Here is a 23754-nt window from a genome sequence, read left to right on the forward strand (position 1 = left end):
ATGTAGAGAAAGTGAATATATAACCTAGGAGCCAAATCAGCAGGCAATCCACTTTCTCTATCCTCTGGAATCATTACTGATCTGATTAACAGAAAATAATAATAATAAAAACTGAAGGCCTGGAGGCAGTTTGGAGGGCAGGATCATAATGCAATGTGATGGTGGCCAGCTGGAAAAGTTAGCTGAAATGAAGGATCCAGCAAACCTAGGGGATGGACATGAGTCAGTAATGCCACAAATGTGTGGACAAACTCAATAGCACAGTGGAATGCCAAATCATGAGTGCCATATTTAAGAGGCACCAAGTCATGCCTTCGCTCTACACTGCAGTGACACAGCACACACTGGTGCAAACTTTTAAACAGAGCACTGCACTGCCAGAAAGAGGAACATGGGACTATAGGATGTTCAGAAAACAGCAAAAATTAACAGAGGTCTAGAAAACACAACCTTTGAAGACAGATTGAATTACTTGGCTTTGTACAAAGTAGAAAAGAGAAGTCTGAGGGGGGACATGATAACAACTGTCAAATATGTAGAGAGTTGCTAAAACAAGAAGGTAATGAATTATCCTCTCTCCTTAATGGATTAAGACAGAGAATAATGGGTTTAACATGCACCAAGGGGATTTCACCCCTGGGGAGGCTGTGGAATCTCTGTCACCAGAGGTTTTGAGGAGCTGTTGAGACAAACATCTTTTGTGAATGATGTAGAAGTAAATGCTTTGGGCCATTGGGCTGGTCTTCCAACATGACTTCCCAGGGTGCCTTCTGTGACTGGATGACAGAGGCAAGCTAATTGTCACATTATTTTACAATACCTTTGTACTTTGGAGCGTATTTTCATCCAGCAAAACTAAACCAAAGAAGTCAAAAACTGTCTTTTGTTTGGACAGAAGGGAAGGCATGAGTTCATTTGTGTACATTACCTAAAACGGTGGAAATGTTTCATTGTGGTTTGTTTTATTTCAGACACAACATAAAACTAATCTGGAAGGTCTTAATCTGGTAATGGAATGTATATTGCTTTGCTAAATCAAATCCATCATAGCTATAAACCTAATTTATGCCACATTATTTACTCTGTTTGTTTCAGTATCTTCCTTTAACAACATTCAGTTTTCATGAAAATATATATATATAAGACATTCAGTGTAACACTAATTTTTGAACGAAAGTGTATTTTTAGGTAAAGACAGTATATTCACATCAAACATAAATATTTAACATAAAGCAGTTAACACAGGACACCAGTGACTTCTGTAGGCCTTCACAGGTGTATTCAGCTTTTAGACTCAATACCATTTTGTCACCCAAAAATCTGTTATTAACACAAGTATATTGTTTCCCCTTCAAAGTTATTAAAATGCCTGAGACAGAGTCTGCTCCTAGCCACACCTTTTTCACAAAAATAAGGAGAATTTCTCTGGCTTTAACAAAGGGCAGAATTCTGAACAGCAGAATTTGACTTAAGTGATCATGAGAAATGCTGGTGGGTAGAAGTTCAATGTAGACAATAAGAAAAAAAAGCAGTACCTCCCAGAACAACATCTTACATTGTTCTTAAAAGAAATTTTACTTTCAAACCTGAAAGGATTTACGTGAAGGTCCTATTTTAGTATTTTGTTTCTGTTACTCTATGATTTTGACTCCACTGACAGATTGAAGCAAGGCATCCTAAATTAGATTTTAACAGAAATTACCTACCACTTCATTTTTATTTATTAGACACCTGCCAATTTTTTTAAAAACAGTTTTATGGATTTTTATTGATATTTTCTCTTTCTGCAATAAAATACCATGAGACAAATAGATCTACTAATTTTTTAAAAGGGAAAATAAGAGCCACAACACAGTTCTGAAAAGATAATTTGATATGATCAAATGAAAAAATAATGGAAGAAAGAATAGAATAAGTGCTGCTGCCTACCTCCAGATATTCCAGGGTTATATAACTTTGTATCTAATGTAATCATCATGTATAATGAAAAGCAATATAGTCTCGGGGAATACATCCAAAAAAGCACTTTCATGGTGAATTACTGAAATAGAAAAGGCCAAGAGAAAGCAGAGGTCATGGCCTTGCTCTTCCCCTCCTCCTGACAATGCATTTGTATATTCTGTATATCTGTATACTTGATTTATACAGAACACTGGGTAATACCTGATATTTTGCAAACTTCTTCATCCCAAACAGTTTTTTACAGCATCTGCTTTAGAACAGCTCTGGCCACCCTGCTGCGTTTTCTGACCTTTACAGCACCAGAAAAAAAACTGCTGTGCATTTTTAAGAATTCTGTGGCATTTGGTAGATGTTCAGCTGGGAAAGTCCCCCACATAACAGCACACAGAAAGTCACAAAAATGCCACTCCTCTCCCCAGCATATAGGACATTCAAGGACAGATGACACAGCAGACATTTAATGAAACTAGACTATTCTTCTGCCAGCTGTTTTCCTCACATATTGCTACATAATCCTTCAAAGCAAGACTTTCAATTTTCTTAAGTTGTTTGGGAGTTATATTATAATCACTTTTTTCCCCCTAAAAGCAGTCTGAAAGCATACTCAAAATTCCTAAAAATTACATATTAATTATTTACACTTGCAGCTGTTTGTGTTAATGTTTTTAGCTGGACCATGATATATACCTTAGCTAACCAGGAATCTTTCCTATCTGCTTTTGGGACTTTCTAATTTCAAATAGCTTTGTCTTTAGAACAGAAACTGAACATGTAAATTTCAGATTTGTCAGATTTGCCTGTTAAAAACACAAAGATATAGATGCTGCTTTTCTGGATACACCCTCATGACTTAAACTCTTTATTAATTAAATACACCCTCCTGTGTTCTTCTATCAAAGATATCTCAGAAGGATTATGATTATGAAAATTCTAGTGATTATTAAAATTCTAAATATAATATTATAAGATGGTAACACCATCCACAACAGTTTTTCCTCCTATTTGCCATTAGAAAATCTTCTTTCAAGCACTTAACTTTGCCAAACTTGAAGTGTGTCAGCTAAAGTTTTCCATTCTCAAAACCACAAGCATTCAAGCATTTATGAGGAGTCCAGGGGGGATTTTTTTCTTTCTTAAGATGGAAAAACATTACAGTGAATTTCCATTTGAAAAGTTCTAGTGCCTGTGTGGTAGGACAGATTCTCTGTCTCCCCTGAGGGAAAAAGGGGTTAACAAATTCCTGGGCTGTGGAAGAGCTGCACATCTGCAAGGCCTGAACAGATGAATGTCTCTATTCAGCACGGACTGATGATGCCGTGGTCACAGCCAAAATGCCCCAAAGAGTTTTCTATCCAGAAGAAATCCTTGATAAAAAAAAGAAACTGGCATACAGCTGAGTCTCACTTTAGGGAAAGAGAGAACACCGTATGTTTGGAAGAAGAGTTCCTCCTTCAGAGATCAAACTAGCTCAAAGATTAAGAGGGGTTTTGAGGATACACACTGTCTAACTGGTAATAACAGCAGTTGGTTAGTTCTGGAAGGTAAGAGATGTAGAAAATTGAAGTATTTCCCTTTTATTTCAGTCCAGTGGGGATTGTGACTACCTCCATGTTTGTAGCAAGAATTCACAGTTTTTCTGTGTCCTCTACCTTAAGCCTGAGAATCATTCTTCTGTCAAAAAAATGTGGTGCTTTTTAAAACAAGAGTCATAATTGCAGTTCACACCTCTTTGGCAGATATTTCAACCTCCCTGAAGAGTCAGTCACTACTAAGTAGCGACACAAGGCTCAGAAACACTTAACTTGCAAATATAGCTATGGGCTATCTTCTGTATTTGGTAGTGACTCTTGATACGGAATCCACAGCATGCAGATGAGAAAACTAGCTAAATTAAATTTGAAAAAGACCATCCTGAGGATCCCTCTGGTGGAAATTAAAATTTAAGTCTTGCTGATAATTTGTGAGTGGAGCATACCAGCATTTAGCTACAACATAGAGTATGATTTCTTGGTTAATCTGATTTTGAACGGAAAAAGTATTTAAAAGTATTGAAGTGGGTTATTTCACCTTTTCTTTGATCATACAAAACCCGAATCTGATATTCAGAGTTCTTCTGAGTGTAATCTGGCTGCACTACACTCCTATAGTCATTGATGAGACCTCCGTGTTCTAGAGAATAGGAGAATACCTGGATGTGATGCAGTGTATCCTACCACTGTATGATTTTGCTTAGTGAAAAATTACTAAATACTTTACAAAAGAATGCTTAATGGAAACTAAATAGTTTATAGAAATAACTTGATCTACTCATACTTAATATTATATGCATAAATTAAGGACAGCTATTAAATAAAACATTCTTTACAGTACTGAAAATGATCTGACTTTACCAATTGGTGTTAAAGTGGAGGTAGGGTAATAACTCCAACTTTTCTTTCTTTTTTATTTTTTTTTAAGTAATCTGATTACTAAATTCCATTCTGGGAAATTTAACTTTGAAAAGGCAGCACAATTTTGCAAGGAAAATAAAAACTGCATCTCCTTTCATTAGTCACATATATGCTCTCTACTCTTAGCTAAAGCCAATGAAGAGTGACTGGCCAACCCTCCCCAAAAGAAAGTTGACTAAAAACTGTTTTCTAAGAGCACGACAAGTAACCTAGGAAGAATACAAGAAATTAACATTTTTTTCTGATAATTTTATTTTCATATTATTTTAACATTTTTGAAAATACTTAACAGTTATTTAAAAGAAAGAAATAGTTTCTTTTAAAGACAAGACATTTGTCACATATTCCCTAAGAAATTTACAGAATGTGGTATAAATAGTAAACTGGCAAAATTCTAATGTCAAATAATATCCATGCTGATTCCAGTAACCCCAAAGAATTATAACAGACGGACTCTCATGGCATTTCAGAATGAAATGAAAAAACTTACAATCCTTTTTTCTGTCAAGTTAATTTAAAAATTTTTCACAAACAGATCTAGCTTTAAAAATGGAACACTTGTTATTTTATTTGAAATTTCAGTCTAGACTAAAGGGGTCCCAGTCTAGCAAAGCACTACAGAATGCACCTGACTATAAGAACCCAAGAAGACCTTTGAAAGCCACTGCTGTTGTGATTTGTTGGAATGAAGTCAGAATGAGTAGTGTCCTCCTTTTAGTGATCTTTCACCCTTATTTTTGCAATAAAGGTAACAGACTGTACAGCAGAAAAACTTTGAGAACATCTTAAGGAACTTCCTGAAAATAACATCAGAAGAAAACTGTAGTTTAAAAGGGAATATTGTGCCACTTTCTTCTGGCCAGTTTGCAGTCTCCTTTCTCTCAGCAAGTCATTATTCTCATAGTTCCATGGCCAAAGCTCCACAGGCTGGTGAATATCAGGGTAGGAACAATCGGAGTTTGCCATCCAAGGTGGCTGTGGTGAGCTGCAGTTCAAAAGAAAAGAACATGTGGCTTTAATGAAGATCTTTCCAGTAAGCAGTTTGCTTTAGAGCAACAAACCGAATGAAGATCATTAAGATGATATTTAAATTACTTCTATGTTAAGTGGTCCAGGATTCATTAAAAAAAAATAAAAACACCATAGATTCTTCTCAACCAAGCTGATCTGAAAATTCCATTTCAGTTAGATTTTTCTTTTCCAACTATTTTCAAATTTGTGTCAACATCCGCTAACACATCAACAGTCTGTAAAACTGAAGCATATGTTAAAACCACATAGAATGTCAAACAGACTGCACTGTGTATGACTCAAGAAGAGAATATGGAAGAAATAAGAAAACGAGCTGGAATAAATGAAGATGGAAAATACTGTGAATTAAATCAGGCATACCAACAAATACAGTTTTCTGATTTTTATTGGTGTTAAGTGTAGAGTAAAAATTTCCTTTGTAAGAAAGTATGTTGACAAATTTTAAGAAGAGGCAAGTCTTGAAGACATGCATAAAGAGCCTTCAGCTACATTAGCTTTCTTTCACCAGGCTGAGAAAATCTTAACTATAAAATAAGAGGCAATACTATTTTCTGCACTTACATCTACAAACAAGCACTTGAAAACCTGCTGTATCTCAGAAAGAAAGGAACAATCTACAAATGACACCAGTCATTAAAAATTAAAGGTGTTTAGGCCTTGAATATTAGGATTTACAGTTATTTCTCACCAATGATAAAAAATCTTAAGGGCTGTAACAAAATAGGCCGCTTATGGTCTGACCAGTTCATTTGGTTAACGTTTTGCATGCTCATTTTTCTTGAGCTGCCCTTTCTTTGATATATTGACTCATTTGTTTTATTCCTCTGGATAAAGGAACTCTGTGGTCAATAAATTATCTTCTTGGGTTTGTATTCCCTCCTTCAATATCTCCAATGATCAATTCTTCTAATCTCTCATAAGCTTAGCTATGGTTTTGTCTGGCTAAATCTTGAAAAATTTCAATGAAATTTCACAGCTCATTCCAGTGTTTAAGTGCCGTCTTAGTTGTCTTTCAATTTTTTTCCCTAATGTCCAACTTGAACCTCAAAAACTGCAATGTGTGGTCAATCTTTCTGTGATGTCCTCTGACAGACAGTACTGAAACGCAGCTTGGTGTCCACCTGCTAAATGTATTCTCTACACTGCTATTACATTCTGCCTCCAGGGACCTTCAGTTTTCATTGAGCATAAAAAATTATCTTTCTATTCCAACTAACCACCTCCACACTTTTGGTAGCACCAAACCCATCACTGAATTGTTGGCTGAACTGAAAATCCACACCTCCTGGCTTTAAGATCTCTCCTTGTTGGTCATATGATCTAAACTGCTGTCTCTCAAGTCCTTCTGCTTCCTTTCCCCTTTCTCTTACTTTTTCCACTTGATTTCCTGGGCTGTTGATAAAATGAGGTTGATCTTTGCACTGTTCTCCTGAGAAGTGTTACACTCAATATCTTGCCATAAACAAAAGGAATACACCTATATACAGAGCCAGTAGTCTTTATTTAGCTCAATCAATGTTTCAATAGCCTAACAAAAATAAACCAAGTACTAGAGAGTTAACACTCATAACATAAAAAAAAAAAAAAAAGAGGCTAGTCATTAAAGAAAGATTGCATAAAAAATAGAGGGTTTGATGGGGTCAATTAGCCATTAGCATCCTGAATTCTTTCAATGTTATTGATAATTTTTGTCCTTAGAATGAGTTTTTTCTTGGGTTATATATTTAAGGTATTATATGAGTTAATGTAAACTAGCTCTGCTCTTGTTCAATAGATTGAAAGTCTGTTAGCACACTGAGTTCATTTTCTAGTTTGAAGTTGTCAGAGACAAGCCCAAAATGCACCCTCACTAAGGATACAGCAATGAGAAGTGAAGTGGAATAAGTAGGGACAACTGGCAGATTCAAAATCACATCTCTGATCCAAACTAAATTGCTAATACACACTCACAGGGTGTCCAGTTTAGCCTTCATATATTAGAATAAATGCCCATGCCTGACCGCTGAAAAAGCATATTCACTTATGTAAGTGGCATACTTCATAGAATCACTGAGTATACTGAGTTGGAAGGGTCTCACATGGGTAATTGAGTTAAACTCCTGGTGCTGCACTATCCCCAAGAGTCACACCATGTGTCCAAGAGCATTTTCCAAATGCTTCTTGAACTCCGCCAGATTTGTGTTCAGGCAATATAGAAATTTTAGTTAATAGTGTAACAGCAATATAATAACAGGAGAAAGCTAACTGCAATTTGTATTAACACAGATAATAAGAGTTACTAAAAATCTAGCCTGTAGGACCCTTGAAATTCCTGATTTATCACACTTAAGAGCTATTAAAATTAATTAATAGTGTTGTCAACTGTATTTAGAATCCATAGAAATCGCAGTAAGTTTTGTTTTAAAAGTTTAACTTATGCCAACATTACATTTCCAAATAATGCAAGCATGTTACTTCATTCAAACCCCTCAGGTCCCAAACATGCTGCTCCAAAACTGTGTTTTACATTATACTTGAAATCTCTATAGTTAATTCAATATACTACCCATCATTAAAAAGGGAAAAAAAAAAAAGCCAAACCAAATACCCAAACTAATTATGTCTTACTATTACGTATTCAAATCTTGGCATCAGTCCTGTGAATAATTTGACACCTATGTAAAGGCTTCCTATGGGACAAACATTAGAACATTATGGGAATATTAGGAAAGTTTAGACTATTTTCTGTATCAATAGATATATATATGAGTGAAGAAAAGACCCTCAAGAAGGACAGAGGACAAGACTGATGTTCTGTGCATTTTGAGCTTTTAACAAAAAAATTCAAGCTTTTAAAAGTACCTATGACATTTGGCACCAGAATGGGGAGAACAGGTTCTTGAACACAGCTCTTCTACCTCATGGTCTGCACAACATATAAAAGTTTCTTGGATATTTATGCTCAACCAGTGACATGCAGTGTTGGAAGGCTGTGAGTTAACAGCATGATTTTCAAGACATTGTCTACTGCATTATCATATTAACAAAATGTATATATTTTTCTAGAATTACTTTTGTTTGGAGGGAAATTTGTTTCTGTAGTGATACCACATCAAAAAAAACCCCAAAGACCATGCTGCAAATTAGATACCTGGATTTTCTTAAGCCACAAACACAAACAGTTGAATTTGTATAGAAGTGCATCAAACTAATATTTTGTTTTAATATTTCACACAACACACATATGCATATATGTGTATGTATACAGGGAAGGTTTCAAGACATTCCATTTTATTTCCAGAAATAAAAAGAATCAAAGCAATTTCAGCTGGTTTCACAGCACAGGTACATAACATCCTTTTGTTTTCCTTCAGTTAGTATAAGTATCCATAATATGCAAGTAGAGACACAAATTTTTAAGAAATACATGAGCTGCACAGCATAAAGTATCATCTGGCCAAAAGTCCAGTATCTAAGCAGAACAGATGGGAATATAATTTTTAGGAGGTTAGTATTTTCAGCTTTCATTATTCAAACTATCCTATGAAAATAACAGGCCATAATTAGAACCAATGCTCTTGAATTTTGCATGTTTTTTCACAACTAGCAGCAAGCAAGAGCAACAGGAAAAGGAGACATTATGGAATTGGGTTTTACTATATTTTTCCTGTTCAGAAAATGGAGTCTAAAGCAATGAAGAATTCATCACCTTTATGATATATAGTGCATGAAGGCTTTACCAACTCTGATTTTGTAGTTTAAGCCAAGAACAGAAGACATGTAAGTAGCACTTTGGAAAGATTTGTTTTCTTGAAAGATGAGTGTTTAATTTGACAGCTGCACTCTTAAGCATTCAATCAGCTAGATCAAAGCCACATGGGGTTTTTTTCAGACAGAAGACAGAAACTTTTAAATAGCTCTCCTACTGCAGAAATGAGAATTGAGAAGAAAATACAAAAAACAGGTAGAGAGTTTCTAACCATAATTTCTTGAGGCGTATCATACACAGATAACCACAGAAGGTCACTCAAGCTGAGAATTTCAGTTTTTATAGTAGCTGTAGATGACATGCTCACATTTTCCCTCCCATTATGCTCAGTGCATGGATAGGGTTGATCAATTTTAGTGTTTCCAGTTCCTATATTTGATATACTCTGCATATCAGAGGTGGCTTGCCTATTCAGAGGGACTCTACCTGAGGCCACCATGAATAAGACATTAAACAGCTGTTAAAGGACCCACTGATGATGTTCATATAGAAATGCTCTAGGTAGGCTTTTTGCCTTAAAGAGGAGGAAGTGTTTTCTAGAATTGATGGGAAGGATAATTGTATGGAAAGAGAAATTATTCAACAGATTAAAGTTGTAAGAGGAAAACAATGTCTCAAAGTTAGTAAACTGGAGCTGTAGAGAGGTCAAGGAATAAAAATACTTTTCCAGACAACCTACATGTGCTGAATCCCATCAAAAGAATTATGAAAATGTAACTGATCCACCATATCCAGTATTGTCACTAGTCACATAAACAAATGAACAGATGCATTTAAAGATAACTAGGTGTACAAATATTCTATTCTTCCCATATAGGACTGGAATTTCAGCCTCTTCAGGACCCATTATTATTGAAGTTTATTAATTTGCCTCTCTTCTATGCTGTCTCTAATGTAAAGCATAACTCCACTGCCAGCCAGGTGCAGTCTGTGTTCCCTGCACACTCTGTAGGCACGCACTGCAGTGCCTCCCCTGATTACCCTTCTGCCACAAAGTTTGTGATAAGCCTGACCAGTCACACAGGGCCACCTTCACTCAGTGCTGTCCACCCTGTTTTCCCATTTTATTACTTTAGTTTTAAAACCTTTTGTCTTCCCTTAAGACCCAGATTAAGTTCATCTGGAACCTCCTGGGAAGTTTCTCTAATGCATAATGCTTTTAAAAGTATTACCTACTTCAGCACTTCAGCAGTGCATTTCTTTGCTGTCAGCCTTTAATAAATATTATTTATGTGCTTATTAAAAGCAGAATTCTCATCTATTTAATTTAACATGACATTTTTATAGGCAAGTAAAACTAGTAACTCCCAATAATTCTTTTGATGTGTTAAAATTACTTGATCAACTTGTTCTTGGACTCTTCACTACAGTTATGTAAGATCCATTTCAAATTATGTTCACAAATCTGGAAATATTGAGTTTGGCAGTGTAGGGTGTTTTTTGGGTTTTCTGGGTTTTGGGTTTTTTGGTTCTGTTGCTTGTTTTTTTTTTTTTTTTTTTTTTTGTTGCTGTTGTTTGCTTGCTTGCTTTTTTCTTCTATCAATCCTTAAACACTCCAGATTTCCTCCATGTTGTCATACTGGGGTTTTTTTTCCTCAACCTAAATAACTAGGAAAAAAATTACCAGTAAATTATATTTTCTTTCTAGTAGATAAACTGAGTTGCCTGCTGAACATTTGTTTAAAAGGCAGTAAATGTCTTACTGCATATCTCAGGTCTAAAACTAAGAAACTACAGACACAGAAGTTCATAAGGAAGAACTGTAACTGGAAAGATCAAAACACGGTAAGATGGAATAACTTATTTGATCTTTTCCTAGGCTAAGGAACAGAGAAGAGGAATAAAACACATCAATATTGATAAAAGTATTCCAGTCAAAAAAGGAGAAGATACTTCAAAACAAAACTGAGCCATTTATGTCTAATTCCTGCTCCCATCTGAGGTTCAGGCAACTTCTCTTTTCATTCATAAAAGCATTCAGCTTTATTTAAATTAATAAACAGCCCCCCATATCTAAGGTAGGGATTTTTTCCCTTGGCAAAACTCCAACTGACTTCTTGCAGGCCAGGAGTGTAATTAAGGTCTTTAATTTACAGTACGCATATGTAAACCACTTCATCAGTTGTTCTGACTTCCCTTACCAGATTTCAGATGCACAGAAAGCTGACCCTTACTTCAGATTACTTAATTATACTTCCACTAAATTAATTAGCCAATTTACTATCAAATTAGGAATTTTGAGGTATTTTGACTTGTTTGAAAAACAGAGCTGATGTGGGTCCAGAACACAAAAGAAACATACCTCAGACACCAAAATCTTACAGCAAGGACATTCCTAGTTTCTGCAGTCTTCAATATTTGATTCCAAAATTCTACACAGTCCCCACACCTTGAGCATGCACACCATCCACAGCGAGAGGGTGGGAGACCCCACCTTATGTCCAGTCCTAAATTACACAATAATCCACACTGGTTCTTACATTAGAAGTCAAATGTCAATGTATCTGACTGTAGCACAGAAATCGTTCCTGCTCTGGGAATCCACACAGAGCACTGATAATTCATGGACAAGGAAAAAACTTAGTCTAGAGCAAGGGCTTCTGAAGGCCACAGAGAAAGTGGCACAGCACTACCAATGCTTGAGACACAGTTGCTGCAGACAACATAAGAAGAATCAAAATTGTTTCATTCATTGTGTAGTAACTGATGAGTGATTTTGAGGTTTTGCTTATCCATGGTGCAATTTGTGACATACTATTCTTCATGTATTATTCCTCAAACTGACACATATGGCTGTCTTGCACATAGAAGTTTGGCTTTCCTTGGCAAAGGCTAAATTGTGCTTGCATCAAGCCTACTGGAGTCAATAATAGATATAATTTCTTGAGGCCAGTAAAGCATTTCTTGAAATGCAATGTCCAAAACTTTTTACAGTGTCCCACACAGTGATTCAGCACCACTGATGTAGATTGAATAAACTACAAAAATTGATTGATATCTGACATTCATATGTTGCCATCCCTCATTCAATGTACTTAGTGCAAAACTTGGCAACAAATAGTATGACTTCATGTGCCAATTATGCCTGTATTCCAAGAAATGGGTTTCTAATTTACATTAATTAGAGGTACCATGCTAATCACCTGAAGCTATTTAAATCTTATTTCTGTCACAGATAAAAAATAATTTCTATTCCTATGTCTCATTACCACTGCTAATTCTTCTTTGACTTCCATTTTCTTTCCTTTACATCAACATCAATAAGAGATTAAAAACATACCATGAACATTTCCACTGCTTTTAGGTAAAATCATGCCATAAATTACCAATGCATGTTTATATGGGCATTTACACATGAGTTCATATCCATACACATAAATAGAGTTTATTGTTACTTTCTTCAAGCTTTAAAAGTTGGTTATGTATTGGTTGTGTTTCAGATAAAGAACTGGTTATGCTTCAGATAAAAAGTACCTCAGAGCCTTTCTTACTGAACCCAAAAAGGTTCAGAAATATGCATTTAAACAAGAGTGCTATGTTAATATTACTGTCTTTATAAATACACATCAATTTACATATAAAACACACAACATCATTTAAAATACAGCTGGCTTGCCTCAGGATATTACACCGAGGAAGCTTAAAATGTCTTACTTCACTGATTCATAAACATAAAAACTGTAGAAGAAATAAACCTATTCATTGTTAGACTAACCCAACCTAAAATTTTACAATATGTTATAAATTTACAGTATCTAAACAGCCTGTAAGCATTCATATCTGGAATTTATTTCCTTTGATAGTTCATACTCAGAATCAGCACTTCTTTGTTTTCTGATAAAAAAGCTGAACTGTTTCAATGTTCCTGGATGAAGCCATGCTCCCATTGGAATTGAAAGGAAAGTCACCATCAACTACAAAGAGCTGGAAATGATTTCTAGGGTTTTGTGGTTTATACCACCAACAAAGATTATGACTTCTGCTTTAGGTATTCATCTTGACTGCTTCATCTGTTCTGTAGCCATAAAAAGAGACTCACAGAGCTTTAAAATCCTGCGGAGATTGAGATGTGAAATAGAAATGCCACAAAATATTTTTAATTGCAAGAATAAAGAAAGACTAAGAAGCAGATTCTCATTCCTAACCAGAATTAAACTGGATAATTCTACTGGTTTCCATGTTGCAACGCCACTTTTTCATTGCTTTGACTTGTATCATAGTCACTTATGTCTCAGTTGCAAATAGTTCTTCTACCAAAAAATTCCACCATGGAATTAATTCTTTAGATGGTCACCTCAGTTGTCCATAAAACAGCATAAGAAAAGTAAGCACCTCTAAAAGGAATCCATACCAGAACACAGAGTAGGAAGATGTTTGCCAACTGAGACAACAGGGGAAAAATGAAATCAAAGAAATGTCTTAAATACTATCCTTTCCCAGGGTTTGGCTCTTTACCCAGGATTAGGCAGTGGGACGCTCACTTCACCGAGGATTCATGTCCAGAACAGGTTCCTGAAAATAGTTTTTATGGCCTGCATTGCTGTATCTATTGGCTGATTACTGCAATTCATACAGGATTTTTTCTTTTTAGATTCTTAATGCTTTATTTAATATTCACTTCATATATAACCATATTCGTGTGTGTGTCTGTGTATGCCTATATACTTCAAACAGCTAACACTTTTAGACCAGGGCATGCATGGTTTTGGGTACTGCCAAAGAACTGATGCTGCACAAGAGGAGCTGACACTAGGAAGGGAACCTCCAGGACAGGTTATGGCGTGTGGCCGCAGTTACGTGCAGGAGTTGGCAACATCTTTCATTTCCAGATTAACTAAATAATAACCTGCACTGACATTTCACCATGAAGTAAGCATAGGACATGGAATGAAAAGAGTATTCTACATCAAGAAATGTTTATCTGTTTCATATATAATCAAGATCCATTCTGCAATTAAAAGTCTTTCTATCCCGAAACTTCCAACTAAAAGTCTATTCCAGGTCCTCACTCATTGATTACTAGGCAGGAAATCAGGAAAGAGATTTTAAGTTTTTCTGTCATTGTTGTTTCTCTAGGAATATATTTTGAAAGTTTCATGCATGGACTAGAGAAGTCTACTGAGAATTCCACATTATTTCAGGATTTCAGGCAATTCTCCCTTCTCCATAGTTCTCTATCTCAAGTTCTGTGCAGCAGACACAACTTTGCAAAATCAAAAAGTTGCTAATCTGGCTGCTGATTTTTTCAGTCACATATCCACTTTTAATGTGGGTCATTGTAACAAAAGGGTTGTCATAATTACAGCTCATTGAAGGCCATCTTGCAGTCAGATTGCTGCCCATTTGCACAGAGAGATTGTGGAGCCTCCATTCTGGAAGATATCCAAAAGCTGACTGTACATGGGCCTGAACAACCTGCTGCAGGTGGCCCAGGCTGAGCAGAGGGATTGGACTGGATGACCTCCAGCAGTCTCTTCCAATCTCAACCTTTCTGTGATTTTGTGTTATTAGATTGGTGAAGCTGGGATCTGAAGATACTGCATGATGAAAAACAACAAAGAGCACTGTGCAGTTATTTGGTTCAATCACTATATGAGAAAGAAAGTGGCAGGACTAGCCAAACTTGCAGAGATTAAAGCAAAATCCAATTAAATTTAAAAAAAATACATAATTAGTGGTGCTTTTAATACATTTTTAATGTAGAAAACACTTGTACTTTATCCTTACAATAGCAACTTTTGAAAGTCTGCAAAATATACTTGGAATTCACATGGCTGGACAAATGATCAGGAATGTTTTCCAGATCATTTGTTTTAATGATGGGTTTGAAACAACTTAAATGTAATCTCAGACATTCTTCAAAAGCCTGCCATAATCTCTGAGGCTACTAATGTTTGCATGACATCATTGACATTACAATCCTGTCTCTTCACTCAGTAACTAAATAAACTGAGGAAAACATGAAAAAGAGTTTTTACTAGCATCCCACTCAGGTGTATAATTTCAAATTCCACTTCAAAATCTGGACATTAGCTCACAGGAAAATACACTAAAATCCAAAATTCTTTCACGCAAACCTAGCCACACAAGTGTAATCAGGCATTCCTCTTTAAAGAAGTAGTTTTACACCCCTAATTAGCCTTGAAACACCAGAGGAATGGATTTTTCTTTCTAAAACTGAAGCTTGTATCAGAATTTAATAGCCTCACATTTCTTTTATTATTCCACACTCAAATGACGGAACATGTTTACTCAGACTATACCGTGGCGTTTTTTTACCAAAACCCAGATATTCTCATGGAATTTCCATATTTAAAATAGTCACTTCATTATGAAATGGTGCATCACAAAAGACAGACAATTATAAAAAGAATAAGCCTTTTGTATGAAAGTATTTCCATTACTTCTTGCATTCAACATTTTCAAAAAAAAATGCAAGAGTAAAAGGAAATTATCAATATGATTCATCCTGAACAGTGTTGTTTCTATCCCCATATGATATTGACAAAATTTCTCCAAGTGGCATAAAGTCTATGTTACAAAAGCTTTGAGAAAGAACAACTTTCTTCTTTTTTTTAATTAGGTGTTAAGTACTGATCACAGAGGCCCAAAGCAGTATAATGAAGTCATTTGTGCCTGGCAGATCTAGACCCCGTTCAAAGTAACTGCAGGTGGATGTATTTTTTCAGTGTACCTACTTATACAGTTTAAATTGGCACCATAGTTCAAAATACTTTGAAATAAAATGTATCAGATTGGTTGCTAAAAGAAAGAGGTAGAAAATGACATATCATTAAAATATTTAGCAATTACCACAGTGGCTAGAGGCATCCTAAATTTTGCTGTTTTACTTTACTTCTGGGCTAACAATTTAAATAAAGAAAATAAACAATTATTAGTTACAAATCTTCTTATATTCTTATACTGAAAAATTTACTACTGAGATGCAGTGAGTTTATCTAAATACATTTTTTTAATACCATCAATGTAATTTTTTTAAAAATAACATCAATGTTAAGAACATTAAATTATGGAAATGCTAAAAACCTTCAGTTCTGCCCTATCCTAAAAAATATAGCATGATCTGTTTATGTAAATTAAATTCTCTAAAGCCTCTTATTGTTTACTAATGACATTTAGGACATGTATTCTGAAACTTATTAAAGCAAAAATACAATGATTAAATAAAAATAATTCCAGATGTCTATTAATATTGCCTAAAATGGTAGAAAACAATGAAATTTGTATTTTCATCTTCCATAAACATATGTATGAATCAAAGTTTAACCTGAGATTAAAATTCAACCTTATACGTGAGCTACAGAATTGTACCTTCCTAATCACAGTAACAGAAATATAATTTCACAAAAGATCATTGCACTAGTCTTATATTATCAATTTCCCAAAGACTGAAACAGATTCCACTGTGTCAAAAATACTTCTGGGAGCAACTACTGAAAGCAATTCTTAAGATGAACTTTGAAGAAGAGGAGAAGCCAAATGTGTTTTCCATGTATAATGAAGTACAGTTGCTGGCAGCCAAAAGCCATAAAACATAATGAGATGTCACCACCAGAAGAAAGTACCTTCCCACTGCTCAGTGACATGTTAGAACTGTCTGTACATGAAGGAGACCAGGTGACTCATTAGCAGCACTGTGAGTGTGCCCTTACCGCCCCCGCAGGCTCTATTCTGAGAGTCACGGGCTATTGTCACTTGGAATCTAACACACTAAAAAGCACGGATAAGTCCTAAATCTCACTGCTTTCCTGCCTTAAAAAGGGAAAGCTCTCTTGTCAAAAAGTGGAAGATGATTTGTTACAGCGCAGGCAGCTAAAAAGCATCTACAAGTCTCTACAGCAGGATCAGCTGCATGACGTGAATTTTCCATTCATGATCACCACAGTACGTAAAATCATCTTGAGGAGAAGCCATAATTCATTTCACTTCTGCCATTCAGCAGATGGTTATTTTAAAATTTTTCAAATAGTCTTAATATGATGAGATTATAATTGTTGACATTAGTAATTACAAGAAGTGGGCCAAGATGCAAAGTTTTAATGACAAAATAGGGCTCAACTGTGGACATATAAATGTAGATGACTCTTGATAAATGGACCTTCTGAAAGAGAACGAAAGACCTGGTAACCCACTCAGGATATCACAAGAGGGAAAGAGGGAGAATTTATATGTGTTATGCAGGTAAGATATTTCTAAAAGTATTTTTTTCTTGAACTCCTAAATATAGGCCAAGTTTCATAATATAATAGAGAATATGAAAAAAAATCTCTAGTCTTGTTGTGATCATAGTTAATTTTATAAAGAAACTTTTAAGATTATTGAAATCTTGTGCAGATTCACCTTTAAATCTTTTAAATCTGTATTTAAGTCTCATCTGTATTTAAATCTCATTAAGTCCTAATTACTAAGACTTAAATATGTCTCTTCAATAGTTTCCTATTCCTGTGAAAAATACTTGATGAGGGTGTACATATTTTTTTACCTTTCCCTTTTACAAAGAGTATGTCATCACATCTAGAATAGTCTTCACTTCTCCACCAACAGATGCAAGGAACAATAGAGGAAAAATGTGAACTGATTTCACTTTTCACTTTCCATATTAACTTTATTAAATTAGGAAGTTTAATCTTTCAGGAAGCTGAAATAAACTTGGCAAAGGTGCAATTTTAAGATTCCTCATCATTGCAATTTTATCATGCAACAGTAGGCTCTACATGTGGAATTATTTATTTCATAATACGAAGATTATTTATAAACAATTTTTTAGAGTTGTTTGATGCCATTTGGGAAATGAGGATTTATCTGAAGTTCCTACAAATGATAATATTTGCTTTTTATCAGTTCCTCATTAAGCTGATATCTTTTGAACAGCATATACAATATATCACAATGAAAAGTTGAAATGAATTTTTTTTTAAATGCAAAACATTTTTTTTTAAATCACGTTTTAATTTATTTCCTAGTATGTCATTGGAAAGTATGCAGATTCCTATTTATGTTTTGACTACAATCCTTTAAAATATGGAAGACAATAAATATGCATCATTATAAACATTCCCTCTAGCTAGCAAGTCGCACCGAGAACACACATTTTCAATAATCTAATTTCCAGAGCATTGAATATTTACCAATTTCTGTTAACTTTTCAAAATTGTAAATATGGAGAAATGTTCTGCAGGAAAAAAATGCAACATTACATTTCAATTTGGAACAAAACCAATTACTAAAATAATATACACTCGCAAAACACTCAGAACACTAACAGAAGAATAACCAGAATTAGTTTCCTGGAACAACTTAGGTCACAGAGGAAAAACAGCAGAGAAACTAGATTAATAGCTTTCTTAAAATGTGCTTTCCCTAAATGCATGATTTGTACAGCCAGATGAGAACTTTAAATGTAGCAAGTCAAGTAACAAGCTCATTTAGCGCTCTCTGCCTCAAATGTACATATAAAAACATTTGCGCTAGCAACCCAAGGAGTGATTAGACTGCATACATTAAATTTAACCAAATTTTTAAAACAACTGTAAGCCTTCTAAGGAGAAATCTGCTATTTATATCATCATAGAAACAAAAATGAAGAACTTGAATGCATGAAATTAAGGGTTATCCCTCAGCCAACAGAGAAACAAGGCAGGTTCATAGAGTTTAGCATAGAGCAACACAGTCTTACATATGTGAGCTCAGAAGCAATGTAGCCATGTTAGTTTGGTGCGACCTTCCAGGGAGTTAGTAAGGTTGACAAGAAGCATGAGTTCATTTACAGTGCTGGAATAAAAGTTTTACTGTCCCAGACCACAAGCTGGCTTGTTAGAACTCCACTGATGAGTTTAAGCCCAGTGTGACTAGAGCAGGGCTGGATCCTTTGTGCACCCCTACATAAATATCACAGAACCACACAATCACAGAATGGGTCAGGCAGGAATGGACCACAGTGGGACACCTGGTCCAACCTCCCTGCTCAAGCAGGGTCATCCTAGAGCATGTGGCACAGGGCTGTGTCCAGATGGTTCTTGAACTTCTCCAGTGAGGGAGACTCCACAACCTCTCTGGACAATTGCTCCAGTGCTCAGTCACCTGCACAGTAAAGAAGTTCTTAGTCACGTCCAGATGGAATTTCCTGTGTATTCAGTTTCTGACCATCCCCTTTTTTTCTGTTGGTTGGCACCAGCAAGCAGGGCCTGGTTCCATCCTCTTGCCATCCTCCCTTCAGATACTTATAGACACTTATGAGGTCCCCTCTGAGTCCTCTCTTCTCAAGGCTGAACAGGCCCAGGTCCCTCAGCCTTTCCTCATAAGTGGCTGCTCCAAACCCTTAATTGACTCTGTAGTTCTCTGCTGCATCTGCTCCAGGAGCTCCATATCTCTCCTGTCCTGAGGAGCCCAGAACAGGACACAGCACTCCAGATGTGCCTCACCAGGGCTGAGTAGGGGGCCAGGATTGACCTGCTGGCAATGCTCTTCTGAATTCATCCAGGATAGCACTGGCTTTCTTGGCCACAAGGGCACTGCTGGCTCATGGACGGCCTGTTTGCACCAGGAGCCCTTCTCCACAGAGCTGCCTCCCAGCGGGCCGGCCCCAGCCTGTGCTGGTGCATGTGGTCACGCCGGTGCAGGTGTAGGACCCTGCACTTGCCCTTGTTGGATTTCCAAAGGTTCCTCTCTGCCCATCTCTCCAACCTGTTGAGGTCCTTCTGAAGGTCACTCCTCCCAACTTTGGTCACTCCTCCCAACTTTGTGTCATCAGTGAATTTGCTGAGGAGGCATCTGCCCCTCCATCCAAGTCATTAATCCAAGACTGGACCCAGTATTGAATCTCGGGGACACCAATAGTGACAGGCCTTCAGCTTTAGCCTGTGCTGGTGATTATCACACTCTGGGATCTGTCATTCAGCCAGTTCTCAATCCACCTCACTGTCCACTCATCCAGGCCACAATTTCTGAGTTTGCTTACAAGAATGTTGTTAGACACAGCATCAAAAGCCTTGCTGAAGTCAAGGTAGACAATATCTACCACTGCTCTCCACTCCTATATCCAGGTAGGTGTTAAATCACAGAATCACATGTAGGTCAAGCATGATTTACCTTTAACAAATCCATGCTGATTGCTCTTGATCACTTTCTTGTCATCCATGTGGGCAGAGATGGCCTCCAGAATGAGACATTTCATCACCTTTTCAGGGATTGAGCTGAGGTTGACTGGCTGGACCTTCCTTAGGTTCTCATTCTTCCCGTTTTTGAAGACTTGGGTAATGCTTTCTTCTACTCCTCAGGCACCTCTCCTGATCTCCATAAGCTCTCAAAAATGCTTGTGAGTAGCCTTGCTATGGTGTTCACCAGCTCTCTCAGCACTTGTGGATGCATCCTGCCAGGGCCCATGGACTTGAGGATGTTCAGTTTGCCTAGGTGTTCTCTAATCGAATCCTCCTTGATCAAAGAAAAGTCTTCCAACATTCCTTTACCCTGAACTCCTGAGTCAGGAAGGATGGGGTTGGGGTGTTTCCCTACTCTATTATTGAGGATAAAAGGAAGTCATATATCAATATTTTAAAGTGGAGCAGTCTGCACAGACATTCAGCCTGTGCACACATGTGCCATCAAGCATCGAAGACTAGAGGTATCCGTGAGGTTTCCCTGTCCCACTCTCTGAACCTAAAAGAAAACCTTCCTGGTTACAAACTCAACTCTTCCCTTTGAACAAGGGTCAAAGAGTAGGAATGCAGCTGTGAATACAGATAACAATTTCCTAAGAATTTCCCTCCCACCATCCCTCTGGTTTTTGAAGAAATAATCTTTTCAACCAGGAGATTATCACTGGATACTCATCCTCTGGATGGCCTCAGGCTTTATCATTCCTAGCCTATTCAATTCGACAAATTCAGAGATATTAAAAGAACATATTCACTTTAGCAGTTGCAATTTTCTATAAAAGCACCTATCTTCAGACTGTATATAAACACATCACTAGCTTAGACACACTTCCAGAATTTACTTGGGAGTGCCTTTGGATTCAGCTGATGAGTTACTGCTGAAAATTCTCTCCAGCACCTTCACAGCAGATATGCACAAAGCTGGCACTACTTTGGAGAAGAATATAGTGAAAGCCTCAGGAGTAATCATATTAGGAAAAGCAAATAATATGCAGCAGATCTTTTTAAAAAACCTGAATCTATATATTTTTCCAGGAAAGATGGTGATTACCAAATGGTCATTTTTTTTTTATTAAAAGAAGAAGATACTGTAGACATAAAAGGTTCACAGTAATTTGATACCCCTTTCTCTGATATAGTCTCTAAAGGGAGAAAGCAGCAATTGTTCAAAGCTACAGATGTCAGTGTATGAAAAAAATTTATAAACTTCCACAAGAGCACTGAGCAGATACTGACACCAAGTGCATCTTCACACAGTTTACAGAATTCCTCATGCCAAATGGGGAACAAATGGGTCTTCTGGGATTGAAATGCATCTGATTACGTTCAGCATCGGAATGCCAGTCCTCTTCACTATGTATTTTCAGTTTCCTTTACATTATTAATAATGTGCCAAGTAAACTTGCTTTAACCCTCAGAGTCATACAATATTCCTTGGAGCAGATTTACAAAGTTTGCATCAAAGATTCATTCCAATCCATTAAACAGGCTTGCACTGGTAAGAAGCCCTGAAATCATGACATCTCTATCATGACAGTGAGGTAATTTTCTTGAGAAAATGATGCCTTGCTTTCCTCTATATTTACTGAAGGAAAAAATCTTGACAAAGCAGAAACAAAAGGACTGTATTAGAGCTTCAGATAAAGACAAAAGATAGAACCAACAAGGAATCCTAAATGGGTCCTGGAGAAGAAAAACTGGCATCTTCCTATAAGTGGTCCTGTTAGCAGAAGACATAACAATAGAGGAAAAATGCGAAAAAGGTTGATTATGGCTGAAGCCATGGCTAGCAGCAGAAGTTCTTGCCATCAGATGTTTCAAGGGAAACAGAGCTCTGTACTTTTTCTTTCCTTTAGACTCCCCTAAATGGTTGACACATAATATACAGAAGCACTGGGGTTTGATCCAAGTTATTAAGAACTTCCTGAGCAGCCATGCAGAAGGTGAGAATGCCTGGACCAACTAATCCTTGAAATCTAAAACCACCCACATTTTTCTCAGTAACTAAATAAGAACCATGAACATGCATGAGCTCCTAAAGAGACAAACAGTAGAGAGAATGTCAGTTTTTCCTGATACTTCTGCCTAATTCAGAGAATGAATACTCAAATGCTCAGATGTACATGTTCCTTCTTTAAAGAGTGGAAGTGGGCTCCCAAACCAGAAGTACAGGTGAAGCTCAGTCCATTCATTTAGGAGACAGTAGGAGGTCAACAGTGAAATGTCAAGACAGGCAGCATATTCATGACCCAGGAACTAATGTGGAAGATGAACATGCAGAATATAAATAAAATGCTACATCAAAAGAAATTTGGCTCTGGTGTAGAGTCAAGAAGAGATGTGGTACATTCCCTAAGAGTTTCAAAAAGTAAACAATGGAAAATTAGGAGCATGCCCTGTGGTATTGCAGATATTATAAAAGCCTGGGATCTTGTTTGCTGCCAAAGTTTGCAGGTCAGTTTTTAATTTTATCCTTACACATCTAAACCTGTCAAGTTATTTGGCAGATACAGAAATGTGCATGAAAACTTATGAAAATCAGTTCCACTCACTTATGTGAAATATACAGAAAATAACGACAAAAATCCTTCTTCAGACTTTCAAGATGTTAACATTTTCTTGAATAGGTTCTGAGAAAAGCCCTATTGTATATGCACCTTTCCACAAGAAGCTGTTGGTGTATTTGTGTTACCCATTTATTATGTTATATAACATCCTGACTGTGGCTTTAGGTATTACTCCAGTAGGCTTGCTACTATTTGTTATCATTTCATGACAGCCTCCAGACACGACGCTGCTCCAAATAAAACAGATGGCTGTTTCCACTAATGTCAGTCAGAGCAAGGTCCATTGTTTCAATCCTGCACTTAGAGAGCAAAAAACACAAAAACACACTTACTTGTATTTTAAAATCATTGTCAAATTAATACAACTACAACCTACTAACCTTTAAACAAAGTTCCGTATTTAGAAGTAGATCATGTCTCCAAATATCAAGATTTTTCACCATACTCTATAATATCCTAGTTAGGCCAATCAAACCCCAAGTTCTTGGCCTGAAAAGCAGACTCCATAGCCAAATAAAATAGCACTCAGGATCTGTTACAAACATTTCATGAAAAATTGTCAAACCCAGCATTTTCAGTCCTGTGACTATATTTTATAAAGCACTAAAATTCTTTTTATAATTAAAAGATTTTAAAAATTAATCTATTTTCCAGTTTTTCTCTGAATTTTAACAAGTATTTTAAACCAGCTCTGGTATACATAAATTATGTGCTATATCTTTTAAAAATAAAATACTTACTAAAACAATTTCCTTCCTAGAACACTTGGATTTAAAAATATATTTTTATAAGCCTGGAAAACTGCATCCACTCACAAAAGT

General features: G+C 36.3%; 1 protein-coding gene across 3 annotated transcripts in view; it reads right to left on the reverse strand.

Annotated features, from left to right (window-relative positions):
- Positions 1 to 4692: 4692 nt before the first annotated feature.
- WDR27 (WD repeat domain 27) overlaps positions 4693 to 23754 on the reverse strand; it is a 97611-nt gene continuing 78549 nt past the window's right edge. Inside the window, exon 23 of one of the 3 annotated variants that reach the window (XM_026795872.2) lies at positions 4693 to 5397. In XM_026795872.2, coding sequence (XP_026651673.2) covers positions 5350 to 5397 — 48 coding nt within the window. In that variant the 3' untranslated portion in view covers positions 4693 to 5349. The remainder of the gene's footprint in view (positions 5398 to 23754) is intronic. The other 2 variants (XM_005491127.4, XR_003381329.2) reach the window with 2 other exon arrangements.

The sequence above is a fragment of the Zonotrichia albicollis genome, chromosome 3 (genome assembly GCF_047830755.1).
Source record: "Zonotrichia albicollis isolate bZonAlb1 chromosome 3, bZonAlb1.hap1, whole genome shotgun sequence".
NCBI lineage: Eukaryota > Metazoa > Chordata > Aves > Passeriformes > Passerellidae > Zonotrichia > Zonotrichia albicollis.